The 20,531-nt window shown below is 45.8% G+C and overlaps 1 protein-coding gene across 4 annotated transcripts; it reads right to left on the reverse strand.

Annotated features, from left to right (window-relative positions):
- Window positions 1–588: 588 nt before the first annotated feature.
- On the reverse strand, window positions 589–19,413 carry dbnlb (drebrin-like b). Of its 4 annotated transcripts, XM_053680056.1 has the most exons (15): window positions 19,224–19,412; window positions 13,886–13,941; window positions 12,512–12,624; window positions 12,348–12,422; window positions 10,369–10,515; window positions 8,898–8,975; window positions 8,647–8,798; window positions 8,464–8,506; window positions 6,877–6,942; window positions 5,918–6,032; window positions 4,626–4,718; window positions 2,704–2,766; window positions 2,378–2,478; window positions 2,124–2,202; window positions 589–1,767 (listed from the first exon to the last, which is right to left on the reverse strand). In XM_053680056.1, the coding sequence occupies exons 1-15, from the start codon at window positions 19,304–19,306 to the stop codon at window positions 1,631–1,633; spliced, it is 1,401 nt and encodes a 466-aa protein (XP_053536031.1). In that variant the 5' UTR covers window positions 19,307–19,412; the 3' UTR covers window positions 589–1,630. The 4 variants fall into 4 exon arrangements, with proteins under 4 accessions (XP_053536031.1, XP_053536032.1, XP_053536033.1 ...); XM_053680057.1 differs by lacking the exon at window positions 6,877–6,942 and having other exon boundaries at window positions 19,224–19,413; XM_053680058.1 differs by lacking the exon at window positions 4,626–4,718 and having other exon boundaries at window positions 19,224–19,411.
- Between the last annotated feature and the right edge of the window lie 1,118 nt (window positions 19,414–20,531).

A 20,531-nucleotide genomic window follows, 5' to 3' on the forward strand; every position in this document is an offset into this window, starting at 1 on the left:
GAAAATACAGCCGGAATTCTGTCGTCCGCGTGCAGAGTTTACACGCAGGGGTTTCGCTCTGCGCACTCCGGTTTCCTCCCACAGTCCAAAGACACGCACGGTCCGAACTGTCCATAGTGTGAATGTGTGATTGTGCGCCGTGATGGGGTACCCCGGGTGTACCCCGCCTCGTGCCCCGATGCTCCGGGTTCCCCCACGACCCTGAAGGATAAACAGTATAGAAGAAGGAAAACGGTGACCCGAACGAGCGGCTCGTACGCCATAACGTTCCGAGCATTCCGAATCGAATACCAACTCCACTTCCTTTACTGAAACTTTAAATGAGGCACGGTTTGTCTTTTAAAGAAAAAAAAAAAGTTTACATAGTTTTAAGTCCCTTTATCTAGATTATTATTATTATTATTATTATTATTATTTATTATTACTACAGGTCCGAAAAATATTACAAAGGGCACCTTTAATTTAATTTGCCGTCTTTTCCGCACAATATATTTTAACCGTATACGTCTTTTTGTAAACAATCATAATTCCAAGTTGTAATCATGTGGTCATGCTGTAGCTCTGCAAGAAATCAAATTCACACACTCGGCATTTTCACTTCCTTTATTTCAATGATCTGGAGGAACCAGGCTCCCGCTGTGGCTCTCCATACAATCTCATGTTACAGCTTTAAAAAATAAAAACGTCGCTATCGATCGAGCGAGCGAGCGAGCTATCGGCTCGGCCTTCACGGCAAATGACCGCGCGGGTTCTCGAGAGCTGTGCAAATCGATTCGCAAAGCGTGGTGTAGATTAATTGAAGGCGATGCAAAGGGCAGCCCCCCTCCCAAAAAAAATCAGTTTATGACCGCTTATGATTGTTCCCTGAAACTTAAAAGAAGAAGAAGGAAAGAAAAAAAGAAAAAAAAACAGATCACAGTATTTTTTTCCCACATTTCAGAGCAGACAGGAAGGCTACGATAAAGTGCGCCGGATTAGCATGACGGTTCGGTCCGTCAAACGCTAATAAACGCGGGAAAAGGATCAGACTGCTGATCAGATTTCCTCGAGCACCCGTGTTCGGATCGTCGGCGGAGGAATTTCACTGCTCCAGAATGTGCGGAAAAGGCAAAAACAGGCAAAACGAGACCTCGGAGCTCACGTCAGAACTAAACCGAAGCCTAACGATCGTGATCCTGAAACTCGGTCATCTCGAACAGGAATCGGTCCAGATCGGGAAAAGTTTAAAAATAGAAAAAGAAAAAAAAGGAATATATTGAGTATTACACAAGTGCCGAAGCGATCCGTGGAATATTTGAGGTTAACGTGATACAATAACACCGACTATTTACTCCGTGGCGCACACGATTGTTTCGCTAGCCAGTGAGCACAGTATTGATGTTTTTAAGGGAATGTTTAATGCAAAAAAAAAAAAAAAAAAAAAAAGAGAGAGAAGAAAAAAAACAACAACAACAAAGTACAAAACGTCGAGGCGGTAACTGAGTTTGTCTGTAATCGGAGTTCTTTTCTTTCACGGATCGATGGATTTTGTTTCGCTCAGACATAACGCTTAAACATTACGGACCCGTTTCCCTATGTGACTAAATGTGGGCGGGGCAAAGATTGGCCCGGACGTGATTGGCGGCGCCGCTTAGACGAGCTCGACGTAATTGGCCGGGAACATTCCGAAATGGCCGTCCGGACTGTAGCCTCGCCACCAGCCTTCGTCGATCCTTTCGATGCCGGTAATGATGTCGTCCGGGTCGAAGGAGATCTCGGTGTCGTCGGCTACACACACACACACACACACACACACACACACACACACACACAGAGAGAGAGAAAAACTCACCCATGAGTCTGTTACATGATGAAACGGAATCCTTCCGGAGTGAAATGTGTTTACACTGATCATATGCGAATTGGCACGTGTTTGATCTCCCGCCTCATTTGCATATGCAAATGTTTCGAAAATACAATTAGTCCATTTATTCATCCAGTACGTCTCATGATTTTTCAGATAATATGCACAGGTACGTTATTCAGTGCTCATGTACGGGTTGTGAAGCTGTCGAGTCGATAGTCTGTAGTCCACACACACACACACACACACACACACACACACACACTTCTGTAGTACTCACCTGCCTGGTAGTCGTACAGTGCTCGAGCACAGGTACCATGTTCAGCAGTGTCAGAGCTTTCATACAGGTTTTGCTCCTCCTGAACACACACACACACACACACACACACACACACAATATATTTTTATGGAATAGAAAGTATTTCCATGTCTTTTTTTTTTTTTTTTTTTTTAAAGCATTAACCATTAGGTTATAATATAAATAATAGGTTAACCATTACATTGTGTGTGTGTGTGTGTGTGTGTGTGTTGTACCTGCGGTGGTTCCTCATAAAGGTTCTCCGGCTCTGTCACTGCTTCATACTGCTGCTGTTCCACATGAGAGCTGAACCGATCACTGACGACCTCCTCCACGTCTACAGACAGACAGACAGACAGACAGTGAGAGACACGTGTGAATAACTTCATGCACTGTTGCTGTTTGGCCACATGGTGGCGCTTGGGTGCAGTTAAACAGAGACCATGGTTTGAAAGGACAGAATGAGGAGCGTCATGAATAGTGTAGGTCTAGGGAAGTTTGGTGAGTGTGTGTGTGTGTGTGTGTGTGTGTGTGTGTGTGTGTGTGTGCGTGTGTGTCCCACCTTCGTACTCTGCATCAGCATCCGCTTCCTCGTAATCAGTGTGAGACTCCACAACTCTGGTTTCTACTCATACACATATACACACATGCATTTAAAACATATACACACACACACATGCTGATACACACTGCAGTGATTTAATCGGGCCCTCGGATAGGTGTGAACTCCATCCAGTAAAGTTAAATGCTCTCTAGAATCATACATGTCCCGCCCCCTAGTTTTGCGTCTTCCTGAGCGATAATCCGCCCCGCCCCCCCACCGTCGCTTGGGGGGGAAAAGGTTGGAATTTATTCGTTTTGAAAAAAGGGGGAGGAGTTTGTACGAGGTCGTGGTTATGTGACGGGACCTTCTCAGACGTGTTTTAGCAACTTGGGCAGTCCCTGCAGGATTTCGTGATTTTTGCGATTTGTGAAATTTACACAAAATCGAGCGAACTCCGCAACATGCGCAGGAGCTAGCGATTTTTTCAAAATGGCCGCGGATTTTCCTGCAGATCTGGGCCGAGGCGTCCGCCGTTCGTCCGAAGCGCTCTTCGATTCGCGTGCGTCGAACACGAGTGCGGCTAAAAGGTCTCGTTTACCGACAAACATCGAAGCGCAGAACAATTTCGTGCAAATTTTCGTACAAAAAAAAATGCTCCCGTTTAATCCCTTCGCCGTTCTTCGTATTTAGCCAGCTCGCTAACATTCAAATTTGCGTGAACCAGTCAAGCAGTTTAACACGACGTCCCTCCGACTTCCTGTTTCAGAAGGAAATACGTCGACATTCAAGAAGCCGTTCTATGCGGATTGCTAGAATTCTGCCTTCACACTTTGGGAGGCGGAGCTTATGGGGGAGTGGAGTCATTCCAAACATTAGCGGGTTCAAGATGGCCGCCTGATAACGCTCCAGTGTTCAGCTACACGGCTGGAGAGCTGTTTGTGTGTCTAGATGGCAGGAAGTCCCAGTATATATATATATATATATATATATATATATATATATATATATATATATATATATATATATATATATATATATATATATATATAAAATCTTAGTTCTGTGCGAATGTCGGAACATCATCAAAACCCGTCATCGTCACACGCCTGGTACTGGAGTGTTTGTGTATGAACATGAAGCAGGAGGAAAGAACGAGTGGAGCAGCGAAGACACACCACGCACGGCGCACACACTGAACGCATCACAGCAGCTGTGTGAAGTGTGTTAGCATGCATTATGTTTGTGAGTGCAGATGTTTGTGTGTGTGTGTGTGTGTGTGTGTGTGTGTGTGTGTGTGTGTGGGGGGGGGGTGGGGTGTTCCTCAAGGGTTCTTTGGACGGTTCTGGTTTCTACTCGGGAGTTCTACCAGAAAGAAGACATGATTAGAACTCGTCCGATCAGAGAGCTGTCGGAGTGGGCGGGGCTTAACTAGATTGACGTTCCTCTGTGGTTCTTCCCTCTGGACAAACCATAAAGGTTCTATGTAGAACCCTACAACAGTGGGCTAAGAGACCCTTAGGAACCCATGAGAAACTTTTATTTATTTATTTATTTGAAACTGTGGAGTTCCAGGAACCTCCAGGGCACGTTACCGGAAACCGGGAATCGCTGAGGGGCGGAGTTTGTTCTAGCGAAATGTGCCGATTGGTCCGAGACAAGCTTTACAGAACACTCAGACCGTATATATATATATATATAGATATATATCAGAAGAGTGGCACCATCAGCAAAGACCACCACACACACACACACACACACACTTCACTTCCTGCTACGAGTCGAACTCAATGGCTCGAAGTGTGAGGTCGTGCTTTAACATATTTGTGCGACGTTAACTTCATTTGTTGCTGTAATTTGAAGGTTCCTGGAATCTCGTTGGAGACGTGTATTTACAGCTTGATCATGCGTGTGCGTGTGCGTGCGTGTGTGTGTGTGTATACCTGTGACTCGTACAGGTGAGGCTTTGCGCACAGGAGAGCGAGACGGCTCAGGCTCATAAGGCTGCTTAGAAAAAAAAGGGCTTTTCAACCGCCCTGACACACACACACACACACAGAGAGAGAGAGAGAGAGACACACAGAATGAAAAGAGGCAGAAATGAGTCGACAGCCATCGCACACAACTGAACAAAACCAGGAAGTGAGCTGAGAGAGAGAGAGAGAGAGAGAGAGAGAGAGAGAGAGTGTTTAGTAGTGGTGCAGACTTACACACAGACGGGAAGAGAGAGACATAGCCAGAATAATGAACACACATGAATCAGTGTTAGTCACGTATTAGATAACCCACTGCACACCGGCGGACCCGGAGATCATCAGCCCAGGAGCTCGGGTCATTGTATCGGAGACTAGCAGAGAAGAGAACCACCCTCAGCTTGTCCGGGCTTGTTCACACACTCCTCCCGGTCTCGCTCGGAAACACAGATACGAGATAAAACGGCTGCCGGGAGTCGAAACGACCAGCATTACAATCATTTTAGATCCATCTTAAAACCTGTGGCGTCAGAGTGGGCGTGGCTTAATATTCTAATGAAGAGCAGCTATATTGTTTGATTGATTGATTGATTGACAAAAGGCTACACTCGCTATCCTCACTCGCTAGGTCAACTTTCACTCGTCCGGACATATACACACACACACACACGTATACACACACACCGGGCCTCGTTTATTAACTCCTCAGTAACGTTCATGTCGAGTAAAAGTTTGCGCGCGGCGAGGTTTATATTAGTCAGTCGTCTAACGTGTAAATTCACAGACACTCGGACGCACGATACGAGGTCGGATACGGACGTTTTCGTCTGTCTGCGAGCCCTGCCCTTTATGGAGTTTTGTGGGCGTGTCTAGACGTATGAACGTCGGCAGACACTCGGGAGCACGAGAAGAAGGAGGATACGGGAGTTTTTCCGGATCGTCGCGAACGCCAAATGATCCGTACGAACGAGTCGCTACGGATTCGGCTGGTGTCCGGATCGATGGAGTAAAAACGAGGAACGCTGTCGTCGTTCTCGGCTCTTTGCGAACTTCACTCTCCTTTTATGGAGTTTTGGTGGGAATTTATCGTTCGGTCCGGACATGAAAACACTCGCACACAACTTAATGAAAAACAACAACGGAGGAAACATGAGGGATGATGAGCGACCGATTAGCTGATGAATTAAAGGGTCTCACTTCACAATTCAAAATTAAATCTTAGAAAGGTAATTGATTAAAAGTGTGTGTGTGTGTGTTCTAACCAGGCTGTGAGCTGGATGGTGTGTTGTCTGTGCTGCTGGCTGGAATGCCTCTCTCTCTCTGCTGGAACATTTCTCTGGGGTTCACAGAACGCTGGGAGATGAGAGAAGCAGCCTCCTGTTGAGTATGTACACACACACACACACACACACACACACACACACACACACGCACACACGCTTTATTAACAACAAGCATCACGCTGCAGATTTCTAAAAGGACAAACATGTTAGTAGCCCAGAGACAGAAAGAGAGAGAGAGAGAGAGAGAGAGAGAGAGTGTGTGTGATAGAGATGGAGAGAGAGAGAGAGTGTATCAGAGAGAGAGTGTGTATGAGAGAGAGAGTGTATGAGAGAGAGAGTGAGAGAGAGTGTATGAGAGAGAGAGCGTGAGAGTGAGAGAGAGAGTGTATGAGAGAGAGTGAGAGAGAGAGTGTATGAGAGAGAGTGAGAGAGAGAGTGTATGAGCGAGAGAGAGAGCGTGAGAGAGAGTGTATGAGAGAGAGAGTGAGAGTGAGAGAGTGTATGAGAGAGAGAGAGCGTGAGAGAGAGAGCGTGAGAGAGAGAGCGAGAGAGAGAGCAAGAGAGAGAGTGTATGAGAGAGAGAGAGAGCGTGAGAGTGTATGAGAGAGAGAGTGAGAGTGAGAGTGTATGAGAGAGAGAGAGCGTGAGAGAGAGAGAGTGTGTATGAGAGAGAGAGTGTATGAGAGAGAGAGCGAGAGAGAGAGTGTATGAGAGAGAGAGCGAGAGAGAGAGTGTATGAGAGAGAGAGCGAGAGAGAGAGTGTACGAGAGAGAGAGAGAGAGAGAGAGATGCAGGTTGACCGGAGCACTGATTCAGAAGGAGAGATGAATCGGTTAATCTGTAAAGCGAAAGTGAAAGAAGGAAAATGAATAAATCAGGAAGACGAGTCCGAGTGAAGCTGCAGGACGAGTCCTTCACCGTCTCTCACACTCACGCACATTGGCTTTCTCCACCGATTCCGCACGCTTATAGCCTTTGGGTCTGGCGGCCGGCTCCTCCTCTTCCTAACACACACGAACACACACTTTACGACCAGTCTCACACTTTCTCATCTTCACACACACACACACCTCGTGCGCTGCAAGAAATGGCTTCAGCGCTTACAAGATGATCTGAGAACGTTCTTGAACGCAGGTGGTTCCTACCGGCACTGGTTCCTACTTAAAGGTGCAGTATGCAACAAGTAAAAGTGTTTCTTTTATGCCTTTAATAATTATATCACATCAAAGACACTTAAAAAAAAAAAAAAAACAACAACAACAACAACAAAAAACACGATTTGCAATATACTGTATCGTCCTTATTTCAGACTAGTTATTAGATTTTTCTGGCCCAGAAATTAGCCATCCAGACCTAAAAGTCAACTCAGGAGGCAAAACGTGGTCAGTTAAGGTCAGGAAAGGGCTCGTCAGTGCTTAAACTACATCAAATCTGACCTCAGAGACAGCAGAGAAAATTACACACTGCCGCTTTAAAATCATCTACTTTCACGAGCACACTATCAAAGTGTATAAGTGACGCTCCTTGATGTTTACCAGGACTTGACATGGAGTACATGGCCAAATTAGAATCACTAAACCACTAGGACACCTTGAGCCGGAGTTTAATCACGCAGCACGGCACGGCAGCCAATCCCGATCCAGGATTATCTGTAGCAGTAAAAGTGGGAGGAGCTTCTCTGGAGGACGTAGGGCGAATAGTAATGAGCCCAACACCCTTCTTGAACCGATCGTGTTTAACAGTATAAATACGGTGGCAGAGCACAAACGAGAGTTCTAGTAGTGAGCGCACATCAAGCACAGGAAGACGTTCGGGAATCGCTGGAAGTTAAAGACGGCGGATTGTCACGGATCGTCAGGAAGAAACGTGAAGCGTCAGGAAGACGTTCGGGAATCGCTGGAAGTTAAAGACGGCGGATTGTCACGGATCGTCAGGAAGAAACGTGAAGCGTCAGGAAGACGTTCGGGAATCGCTGGAAGTTAAAGACGGCGGATTGTCACGGATCGTCAGGAAGAAACGTGAAGCGTCAGGAAGACGTTCGCGTACGTAAACGAACGAATAGGAAACTTTAAAAGTTTCAAAATTCTGGCAGACCGAAGAAGAAAAGCAGGTAATTCGGGAGACATTTCTAGCTCCGCCCCCACACACACGCACACACACACACACACACGCACGCACACGCACACACGCGCACGCACACGCACACTGACTCAGTTTTCTCGGTTCCTGGGTAAGAAGGGGAACCAAAAGTTCAGCACGGGGACTCAAGTTATGGTTCACTTTAAACAAACAAACAAACAAACAAACAAACAAACAAACAAACAAACAGACAAATAAATAATGTGGGATTGCCATGCTGTGCCGTACCGCACTGTCCTGTAGAGCTGGTTTAGCTCATGCACTGAGTTAATAGATTAAGATAAAGATACACACACACACACACACACACACACACACACACACACACACACACACACACACCATTACTTATCGACGTTTGTGTGTGATATGTGTGTCTCGATTACCTGCTGCTTTTTCTGCTGACTCTCGAGATCCTGCTGGTACCTCCTGAAACACAAACACAACTTTATCAGTCCACACACACACACACCTGCTGGTGTAACACTATATCAGTACAGGTGGTGTTGTAACGTGAACGTGCCAGTGTGTGTGTGTGTGTGTGTGTGTGTGTGTGAGGTGCGTCTCACCTCTGCTCATCGATCTGGGAGGACCTCTCTTTGGCCGCCTTCTCCCTCAGCGTGGCCTCCTTGACCTCCCGATCCTTCCTCTCCTTCTCCAGCTTCTGCCGCTCTTCATCCAACTTCTTCTTCTCCTCCTGGCGGCGCTTCTCCTCATCTTTCTGAGAGGGGGCGGGGTTTGGAATCGTAAACATCAGGACCACGGTGCTGCACTCTGTACTACACTGTTATTTATTCATATAACGATATATCGGCCGTACCTCCGCCTGCGCCCAGAAGTTATCCTTGTTGGTCCTCTTGATTTCGGACATCGCGTTGGTCTTCTGATAAACAGAACCCTTTAAACAGAACGACACGTTTACAGCAGCTCACGTGACTCCAGCCGCGCCCATACGCACGGCTGCACAAAAATATCGGCGCCCCCTTAAGTGAAAGCGTATACGGTAGTTATCCCTTAAAAGGTGTGTCCATTATCGTTCGTCTTCCCCTTCTTATTATTATTACTTCCCAAAGTCACTGTTCCCTACAATTTTACACTTCATACTTATTTCGCATGCAATCTAAGATGAAAGCGTGAATGATTTCAGCGTGACGACCCCGCCCCCTAAAAAATAAGAGGGTGCGGTACACAGCCAAAGGGGGTTGGACTCTGTATAGAACAATATCTATACAGATATCTGTATCGTACGAACAATGGAAACGTATAAATTGCAGGGGGTGCCAATAATTCTGAAACCGGTATTGCGCGTTATTCAAGAAGGAAATCCGTGTTAAAATAATAATAATAAAAATAAAAAATACACGGCACTAGATGCGCGAGCATGAGATATGACGAACGACGAGCCGTTCATTTTCGGGTGGGGCGCCGATAATTCTTGACACGCCGATAAGCGCTCTAAACTTACAGACAGACTACCGTTGGTTCTTAACCGTGAAAACAAACGTGCTTTACAGCGTGAAGTGAAATCGTTTCAGTTCATCGGGTTTTTTTTGTCCGTATTTGGCCGCCCTGTTCTATACGAGCATCCCTCTATCTTATTCCCGTTCTCTCTTCATCTCCTCCTCCTCGAACTTACTGTCCGTTTAGTCAGAGCCAAGTCTCTCGGGGCGTTTCGCTGGAATTTTCTTTCGAATGCCAAATGCTTCTTTAATGCGGTTCTTTGAACGGGACAGAATGCGAGTGTAGGTGAAGGACAATCAGTGAAGCAGTCATTTCTACACTCCTTATCCACCGACGTTCAGATAAGCGTGCTGCGACGAGACAAAGACAGAATGGAATTCTACGGTCAAAACAGAAACCCGTTTCCTGGATTTGTGCACTTCTCCGGGGGATATTTTAGACATTTCACCCCCCACCCAGCGTCAGTCGTGAAGGGAATTTGTAACGGCTTTTACAGAAAGCGGGATGAACTGAAACCCGGCTGTGGCGAGGGAACGTCAACATCTGTACATATAACTGCTACTGAGAGATGTTGTTCCCCTGGAACACGTTCGTGTTCGTTCACGAGTCAGGCGAGTTTTAATAATCCCAACGTGGACAGACAACAATGATCCTTGGCTTTTTTTAACTGGCACGGGTATCAGCTGTGATCGCTGGAGCCTGAGGGTTACTAGAGGTGAAAATGAAGGAACTGACATGTGGCATAACTGTAGTGTAAGGAGAGAAATGAGAGAGAGAGAGAGAGAGAGAGAGAGAGAGAGAGAGAGAGAGAGAGAGAGAGCGAGACTCACCACAGGTCCCTGAGGTCCCGTGTCTCTGAAGCGGTTGGACTCCTGGTGGAAACTGTAATTGGCTCCTGAAGCCTTGGCCACTTTCTGCATGATGGATTCGGGTTCCACGTCCTCCTCTGCGCGAGCATTTATAGTTACGTGCGCTCCCTAAACACACACACACACACACACACACACACACACACACACACACACACAGTATGCAGCTTTTAAAGTGTGCACAATTATGCAAAAGTTTGCAGTTCAAGTCAGGTGACTGTGACGGCCCTGTAGAATCTTCCAGGATTCTTCTGCCTTGGTGGAATTTGAGGTACGCTTGGGATCGTTGTCCTGTCGGAAGGTCCGACGGCGCCCGAGCTTCAGCTTCCTCACGGACGGCGTGACGTTTTCTCCTAGGATTTCCTGATGCTTCACTGAATCCGTCTCGCCTTCCACACGCTGCAGGTTTCCAGTGCCGGAGGATGCAGAGCAGCCGCAGAGCATCACCGAGCCTCCACCATGCTCGACTGTGTACAGAGTGTTCTTTCTTCATTCTTCTTCCTCCAGACGTACCGCCGATCCGTCGTGCCGAATAGTTCCGGTGTTGTTTCATCGCTCCACTGAACAGAATCCCAACACTTCTGTGGTTTATTGATATGATTCTGAGCGACTTTTCTTGTGCTTTTGGGTCAGTAGCGGTGAACGTCTTGGAGTTCTGGCACGGAAACCTTCTGCGTTTAGTACGCGCCTTACTGTGCTCACCGAAACCTCAGCGCCTGTTACACCGAGTCCTGCTGCAGGTCTTTTACGGTCACTCGAGGGTTTTTCACAACCTGCCTTGAATCAGTTTGACTGCACCTGTATCAGTTCTACAATACGGTGGAGAAATAAAAACGCTGTCGTTGAGAGAAAAACAAAACAAAACCCAAAACGCTACACCTCAGGTCTGGATATCGCAAGATTAAAATGACCCCCCCAGGATCTGGAGGTGTGATGTGCTCAGATCCGGTTCCTCTTTCGTCTAATTCCTCTTTCAAACCTTCTCTATAAAGAGCGTCTTGTGCTTACGGTGCGGTTGTTTCACCAGCGTACAGATCGTCGCGCGACGTTGCAGTTCTGCTCTGCACGTCTAGCGGGAAAAACGTTAAAGGCGTGTCGGTGGGTTGTGGTCAGAGACCCGTGATACTTCCTGTATACTCAGGATGAGGACTAAAACAGGAACACGCTGCTCAAGATGCAGTGGCAGCCCACCACGGTCTAATAACGAGTCCCGCCCAGTTTCATAACGCACCGAGAAGATTTTGTTTACACTTCTCATAGTGACGTGAAAAGATCCGTCTTGCGCCGTTGCTTCAGCAAAGCATCTCTCACTCCAACGATTTCTTCATTTCTGTCAGGAGTATACATCAAACACGCTAAATCAAGACCACTGCTAGTATAAGTTCGAGCTACGGAGAGCTAGCATCTGCCACTTTACGGTAAAACCTGAGAGTTCCCGTCGAGCCGAGGCTCACGACAAGCTCGTTATACGTTTTTAATGCCGGATCACAGAGCTTTCTCACGGAGTTTCTCCTCGAGAAGGTTTACTAAAACCCCACCCCTGGCGTCCTCCTATCGGCTGGCGTAGCTGTGGTGACGTTTATAACCCGCGTCGGGGTTGTGTTGTGATCTGTGAAACGAAAATAGTTCTCAATAGTATCCGTGGCAAGCGGCGCGTTTTCGACGGACGCCGAAAAGTGGAACCCGGTCAAGACGGATCTCAAGGAAAAGGTCACGTTACCAAAAAAAAAAAAAAAAAAAAGGAATAAAAGCCGGCGTGAGATAAAACGACGGCGTCCTAGAACATCGCGTCGCTGATTACGTTCTTACCGAGGCGTGAGCCGAGCCGACAAAACCGATAAGAGCGCCGCTAAGGAGATTAGACCCGAATCAGACGACTACGTATTAGAACATGGATCCACCCACACACCCATCTGTATAGAAGCCAAGGGAGGAGTCACCTTCAGAAAATTAGCCATGGAGCTAACATGGTTGGCACACAGTCCTTTCCTGGCGTCTTTCACACCCTCGCCAGTCTGAAAAGACAAACGCAAAGCAGTGTTAGGGAGGGACAGGAAGTGAGCTGCACTTCTAGAACTACGGTGTGAAGATGAAAAGCACTCACCCAGTTGATCAGGACGTATTTAGGGAGGCCGGAGTTGGGGTCTTTGACCCGGCAGAACGCGTACATCACCTTCCCGCTGTTCAACTCCTCCACCAGCTCCTCCAGGCCTCCCTCTAAACACGCACACACACACACACACACACACACACACACACACACACACACACACACACATAGATAAAAACCTTAAAATCTAAACCAGATGTTTCCACCTCAAATTCCTGTCTCAAGTTAGGACGAGTTTTGTTAACAGGGCTTGAGATAGCAAAAGCGAGCAAAAAGTTCAGCTACTGCGAGTTTTTAAGCAGAGATGTTCAACTTAAGTCGAGTCGCTGATCTGGAGTCGAGTCGAGTCGCTGATCTGGAGTCGAGTCGCTGATCTGGAGTCGAGTCGCTGATCTGGAGTCGAGCTGCTGATTTCGAGTTGAGTCACTGATTTGGAGTCAAGTTTCTGATCTGGAGTCCAGTCACTGATTTCGAGTTGAGTCACTGATTTGGTTTCGAGTTGAGTCACTGATTTGGAGTCGAGTTACTAATTTGGAGTCGAGTTACTAATTTGGAGTCGAGTCGCTGATCTGGAGTCGAGTTGCTGATCTGGAGTCGAGTTGCTGAACTGGAGTCGAGTCACTGATTTGGAGTCGAGTCGCTGATCTGGAGTCGAGTCGCTGATCTGGAGTCGAGTCGCTGATCTGGAGTCGAGCTGCTGATCTGGAGTCGAGCTGCTGATTTCGAGTTGAGTCACTGATTTGGAGTCAAGTTTCTGATCTGGAGTCGAGTCGCTGATTTCGAGTTGAGTCACTGATTTGGAGTCGAGTCACTGATTTGGAGTCGAGTCACTGATTTGGAGTCGAGTCACTGATTTGGAGTCGAGTCACGTGTTCACCAGGGTTTGTTGATGCAGTTTCTGGCTGACTCACGTCCCAGAGCGTCCACATGTCTGCGTTACCTTCTTTTTCCCCTGGTTACGCAGTCGCACTATTTGAGCGTGTAGTACTGTACAGTTACACAAGGTTTTCATTTATAATCGCACTATCCGCCGTCACCAACATGACGACGGGTTCCCTTCCGAGTCTGCTTCCTCTCCAGGTCTCTTCCTCGTTTTTCCTCACCGCCGTCACCTCTGGCTGCTCACTGGGGACAAATTCTGCTGACTAAGTCTAATCATCTTGACTACTTTTGAGCATTTTAACCCTTTAACTACTGGCGCTACACAGACGCTTCCCAAATAACACTGTCTACCTAAACAAAAGGTTCCTCGGGCAGGACGTAGAGGTTATTTGGAGTCATTTCATATACCGCGTGTATAGAACGTCACGGTATAGAGTATATAACCATATATAATCATTAACACATGCCTATATCGGGAACACTCACCCCCTTTATCGGCCAGCCGGATATCATTGGTGTTTCCCTCATAGGTGAACAAGGCCCTAGGGGGAAAAAAAGAAGAAGAAAAATAAGACCAGAATGCGGTTAAAGCTTTGCACAATGCCGATCTGATCCAACACGACACTAGCGATAAGAACCACATGATGTTCGTTTTATACACGTTTCCCTGCACTGTGAAAACAACAGACACCTCTCTCATAATGAAAGTCTAAGGTAGTTGCCGAGTATTGTTCCGGCTGGCGGTTTTCGAAATAGCGGAAGCACAGACGTCTGATAAAGAAGTAAGAAGAAGTCTCTCTTCATACACTTTAAAAAAAAAAAAAACAAAGCAGCGACGGTGCTAACTAGCTAGCCTTCACTAAAAAAAAGGCAGTCCAAGCTAGCTAGCTAGAGCGGTACATTAGCAACACATTTCCAAAAGGAACAATAACTTAATGTTTTTTATTTTTTTTATTTTTATGAACAAGTATTTACAAATATGTACCAATTGCACATGCAAGTGACTCTATAGAGTCCTCTGCCGGACAGGCGCCAACGTGTTTACGTGATACATCGGTCAGGTTCATTCCAGTGGCTGGGAGTCGGATACGAGGCTCCGCCCCTTTCAGAGATCTCCCAATGGACTGGTCAGACGCACGACCGGGCGATATAAATCGAACCAACACCGATATCGTTTTAAACGATGAATTTTCCGAGACTTTTCTTCTTTTTTTTTACGTTTTTAATCATCACGGATTAAACGGTACTGAATTTATGCCGTTGGTTAGACGTAATTGAAAAAAAAATGTTTAAAAAAAGAGGGCAGGTTTCCCATGGGGACTTAAAGCGATCGCCTGGGATATCGCTGTATCGCACGAGAGTCAGATACACGACAGGAGACGACAGAAAAAAAAACGCAACCCTTCTAAAAAGAAAACCCGGGAACACGTTCCTGAGCTCGCGTGTTCAGCCAAACAAAGCCGCTTGTGTTCACAGGAAGTCGTGTCAACTTCCTGCCTGGAACCTGGGGGCTGTCGGGGTCTGAGCTAACCAGCGAGACGCCGATGATAAGACTCTAGCGCTCAAGGGCCGCCTTGACGCTATTAAAGTCAGACTCGACTTGTTTTGCCGACTCGGCGGAGTCCCATCATGCACCGTGGGGTGTGGGAACGCTAGCTGGGCTGTTCAACACAGGACGATACGAACGCCGGAACGTAAAACCGCCTCGGCACGAGGTGAAACGAGTCGGCGGATAATCTCTACAGCTGACGGCCTTCGTGGAGATGCGAAGGGAACAGACGTAAAAACGGATTTTTTTTTTTTTTTTCAAAACCCGACCACATTATAAACGTTCCTTTTTCTCGTCGAAGCCAGGAAGTCGGTGCTGTTATTTTGGTTTCTGCTTAATCAGCAGCAGGGATGGAAAAGTACAGGCATGGCGAGGACTAAATACGTGTGCTGCAACCAAAATAACAAACTCATACGCTCAGAAAATGCGCTCACCATGTCCACACAGAGCCGCCGAATCCTCGAATCCGAAGGGTCAGAGAGCGGTGATTAGTTTTCTATAGCAGGAGCTCGGACAGTGGCGACAGAGTTACTGCGACACTAGCGAGAAGATTATATTAACGCGCTCGTTCTGATTTGTCAGCGTTTCTATAGTAACAGCTCCTTCGTAGGGACTTAAACGTACGTCGACTAAACATGTTAATAATAACGATCTGGTTTTTTTTTTAAAGTGAACATTTATGGAAGGAGTCTCCGGTACCAGCGCTCTGTAACTTTACCGTAATTAAGTTTTTGGGTTTTTTAAATCTGTGTCGATGTGAACCCAGAGGACGGACGGAGTTCTTCGGACCGATCGGAATCCCGGGTTCAGCAGCACCGCGGTCGCTGTCGGAGCGGCAGGTTCGGAAGATATTCCGAAACTAAAACTGGTTTTCTTCGACGATTCTTTTTCGACGAGTAAAAAAAACACGTTCGGAGGAATGAAAACAAAGAGGCACGAGGGCCCCGTATTTCACATTTCCACCTGTCAGTCTCTCTCTCTCTCTTCGTCAGTCTCTAGATCTGTCCGTGTCTCTCACCGCCTCTTTCGCTCTCTCTCACCGTCTTGTTCTCTTTTTCTGTGTCTCACTCTCTTTCTATCTACCTGTCTCTCTCTCTGTGTGTCTCTCTTTAACTGTCTTGTTCTCTTTTTCTGTGTCTCACTCTCTCTCTATCTACCTGTCTCTCTCTCTGAGTGTGTGTGTCTCTCTTTAACTGTCTTGTTCTCTTTTTCTGTCTCACTCTCTCTCTATCTACCTGTCTCTCTCTCTGTGTGTCTCTCTTTAACTGTCTTGTTCTCTTTTTCTGTGTCTCACTCTCTTTCTATCTACCTGTCTCTCTCTCTGAGTGAGTGTCTCTCTCTCTTTAACTCTCTTGTTCTCTTTTTCTGTGTCTCACTCTCTCTCTATCTACCTGTCTATCTCTCTGAGTGTGTGTCTCTCTTTAACAGTCTTGTTCTCTTTTTCTGTGTCTCACTCTCTTTCTATCTACCTGTCTATCTCTCTGTGTGTCTCTCTCTCTCTTTAACTGTCTTGTTCTCTTTTTGTTTCTCACTCTCTTTCTATCTGTCTCTCTCTCTCTCTCTCTCTCTCTGAGTGTGTGTCTCTCTCTCTCTCTTTAACAGTCTTGTTCTCTTTTTCTGTGTCTCACTCTCTCTCTATCTACCTGTCTATCTCTCCGAGTGTCTCTCTGTCTTTAACAGTCTTGTTCTCTTTTTCTGTGTCTCACTCTCTCTCTATCTACCTGTCTATCTCTCTGAGTGTGTCTCTCTCTTTAACTGTCTTGTTCTCTTTTTCTGTGTCTCACTCTCTTTCTATCTACCTGTCTATCTCTCCGAGTGTCTCTCTCTCTTTAACGGTCTTGTTCTCTTTTTCTGTGTCTCACTCTCTCTCTATCTACCTGTCTATCTCGGGGTGTGTGTGTCTCTCTCTCTCTCTCTCTCTCTCTCTCTCTTTAACCGTCTCGTTCTCTTTCTTCCTCTCCACCCTTCCGTCTCTCCTTTTATTCTGTTCTCTCTCAAACGACCGTCCTCTCCGTTCCTTCCCAGAGAGTAACGTTCCGGCGGCGTGTGGAGAATTCGTCTGGAGTACGGCGGGGTCGCGGCCCCCCGTGAGAGAACGCCAACGTAATTAAACGGCTCGTCTCTAATTACTTTTCTTTTCTAGGTCTCACAGGAAACCGTGGTCACCGACACGAGAGAAAGTGTTACTTCCTCATTACCTAATCAGCTCTGTAGGTTATATCAAGAGTTTCAGCACAGACCACACACACACACACACACACACACACACACACACACACACACACACACACACACACACACACAAATGCATGTGTAAGCCAAGCAGGAAGTTGCATTCAGAAAGATAACCCGAAATGGCAACTGTTTGAAATCGACGCTCCGTTGACAGCATTCTGCCGAGCCTGTAGGTGGCGCTACGTCAACAATGGGTACGATCGAAAACAATCGACGATCAAGTCACACAGAGGCAAACGTTCTACAGTACAAAGCGAGTTTGAGGAAATAAGGGTATTTTTTCCCCCCCTCCTTAAGGTTCGTCATCACCTCTAGCGGTTACGTATTCGAGTATGGCGTCCTCCTATTGGTGGGTTTTAGCTGCCACGTTAAAAATATTCTCAGGCTAACAAAACTCTGCGTCACCTCAGCATACGTCATGGACTTCCACGAACGATACGCCGCAATTGTGACGCAAACGGACGTCGCGCGGAGGGAGGCGCCTCTCGACAGTCGGCGACCCGAGCCTGCGATTGGTCGTAACAAACGAGGTGTTCTCACGCCAAACCATTCTGAGCTATTGCGACGGTTTCGCTAGAATGCTAAACTCGCCGTTTATTTAACGCAGGGCCTCACGTCTCGCCTGCGTCTTATTCTTCCTCCACGTTTATCTGATCTGTAATCCCGGAACAAAATAAACAGTTCTTCTTCTTCATCGTTTGTTTAAACAGCGCCACCTGCAGTACTGGAGAACACTGATTCTCAAACTTTTTTTTTTTTTGGCGTACGCAGAGACCCCTTTAACTGTCAAATGAATTCCACGAGCCTCCGCGGTACGGATTTATTTCATGAACGTTATTTACGTCGATCAAATTATTTATGGGAGCCACGGGGCGTTCTACTCCCGCACTTCCCACTCTCGGAAAACCTCAGGTCTGAGTTGACCCGGGTTTGGTGCTTGGACACCTACATGTTACAGCTTTGAGAAGGTGGCTTGTGATTTCCAGCACGGTAACGAAATGAAAAGAATTAGAAGACCCCCTGGGGACTTCGGGGGAGCTAATCCCGTCCGAAAAGGGCTTTCGAAACATTCGGAAATAACGTCTTTCTTCCAAAAGTTCTTTGGCGGTTTGAAATCGCAAACGAGTACACAAAAGATTGTCAGCTTGCGAAAGTGGTTTCATCTTCACTGCCATTGGTCGCTGCCCATACTGGCTGTCCGTGGTCGCTGCCCTTAGTGGATGCCTTTTGTTAATGCCTTTAGTCGCTGCCTTTCACAAGGATGAGTGAAGAAACTGTAGTATTTCGGTTCTACACCGCTCTGAAATAAAATACCCCTCGTTAACTTCTATGAATATCTCGTTAGGTCAGGCCCACAAACTGCATGCGAACGGTGTAATTATATAATTAAATCTACACGCACGGAATGATAATTTGCTCATTAAAATCATTTCTCCTGACGCACAACTGACATGATTTTCCACGCTGCCAGCGAAACAAACTGTAAACCTAAAGAAGCTATAAAGGCTGATTCGTGTTCAACTTTCTGTAAAACAAGCTGCCAGTGCATGTGATGGTGCAGTGCCTCAACCAATCACCAGTAATCCCTCAAAATTCGAGCAAATCCCAGGGAACAGGAGGCTGTGTTGAAGTCAGAGCACATGGAAATGCAGGCAGGCATGCTGGAGCAGAAAGTGAGTCACTCACATCCATTAATCCATCCATCCAACCATCCAACCAATCATCCATCCATCCAACCATCCATCCATCCATCCATCCATCCACCCAGCTGTAGCTACAGTGCTTCCACCTCCTGCTGCTGCCCACATCTTCATCTTCACCTTCATCTTCATCTTCATCACGCACATTATTCCCTTTCACTTTATAGAAATGTCAGCTAAACTAAGCATGGATTTATTTTTAGGAAGCAAGGCCTCAAAACATCAGAAAACATCTCAGCTCTCCAGCAAAACAACAAAAACACCCAATGATAGGGTGTCCATTAGAGCTACCTTTACTTTACAACGCAGCTATGACGCGTCACGACGCTTCAATACTCACCAGTTAGTCTCGGATTTCTCATCCACCACCTCTTTATAGGCGGCTGTGAGCGCTGGGCCGTTTTTACTCAAGTTCACGGACATTATAAATATAAAAACTAAAAAAAATAAACCGAAAGAGAGGTTCCACGCACAGCACAGTGAGACTCGGGCGGTGAGGGAGTTGAGCCACGCCTACCGGAAGCGTAGCGGCGCTTGCGTCATCACGCACGCCAACGTCATTTTTTACGCGCTCGTCGTTTTTATGTTCTTCCGCATTTCGCAAAGAATAAAATAGTCATTCTTAACACTAAAAATACTGCATTTTGAGTCGATTAATAAATAGCCTAATAACAAAACAATAAACATTACGTGTGTGTGTGTGTGTGTATATATATATATATATATATATATATATATATATATATATATATATATATATATATATATATATATATATATATATAACGATAGAAGAAAAATTAAATTTCATTAAAAAAATAATCGAACAAATAATCACAGTGAAGATAAACCTGTAAAATATTTCAGTACAAGAATTTAATGAAACAAGCTACATGTATTAAGTGTGCTATACACAGCTTTCATAGAGATTAATAATAATAATAATAATAATAATAATAATAATAATAAACAAAATAAACGGAACGAAAAAATTTTAAAACGATTAAAAAGACATTAATTTTAAAAAAATAACCTTAGTGGTTTTTTTAGTAGTAAAAATCTACAGGTGGTAAAATAAAAGTGTTACTTTTCTCTTTACTTATTTTTTTCCCTAAGCCCCACCTTTCACCAAGAAGGCCGCACTGTGATTGGTCAATTCGTCTCTACGCAACTTACAGCTACGGTTAAAAGGGGAAATGGCGCCTCCTAATGGACATATCCGAATACAATTCTCTTAGTTTCCTCTTGTATCCGAGAAGAAAACGCTTTTTTTTTTTCGACAGAAAAGGAAATAGATGTCTGACGTTCATTGACTTAATTTCATATCACGAATCATATGCAAAATAAATAAATAAATAAATATTTATTTGTACTTTTAAAATTTTTATTAGATTTTTGTTTTTTTAGGACTATAAAGAAGTCAATGTTTTTTCTTCCTTCCCTCATTGTAAAACGTCACATCCAAAATGTCCTCCTGTTTTCTCCCCTTGTTGATCATTTCACTCACACCCAGACAGACATGTTAGAGGTCACGTCTTGCTTTGAGGAAAAACAAAAATCAAATGAGGAGAAAAATATATATATATTTCCATGACACAACAGATGCTCTAGAAAGTGTCGTGTACATATTCACACATTTAGTAGCTTC

The sequence above is a fragment of the Ictalurus punctatus genome, chromosome 5 (assembly GCF_001660625.3).
Source record: "Ictalurus punctatus breed USDA103 chromosome 5, Coco_2.0, whole genome shotgun sequence".
Taxonomy (NCBI): domain Eukaryota; kingdom Metazoa; phylum Chordata; class Actinopteri; order Siluriformes; family Ictaluridae; genus Ictalurus; species Ictalurus punctatus.

Coding starts and splice junctions, on each gene's coding strand:
- dbnlb (XM_053680056.1), bottom strand. CDS start 19,306: ATGTCCGTGAACTTGAGTAAAAACGGCCCAGCGCTCACAGCCGCCTAT. Junction 12,423..12,511: donor AATACGTCCTGATCAACTGG/GTGAGTGCTTTT, acceptor TTGTCTTTTCAG/ACTGGCGAGGGTGTGAAAGA. Junction 2,479..2,703: donor TGCTGATGCAGAGTACGAAG/GTGGGACACACA, acceptor GTCTGTCTGTAG/ACGTGGAGGAGGTCGTCAGT.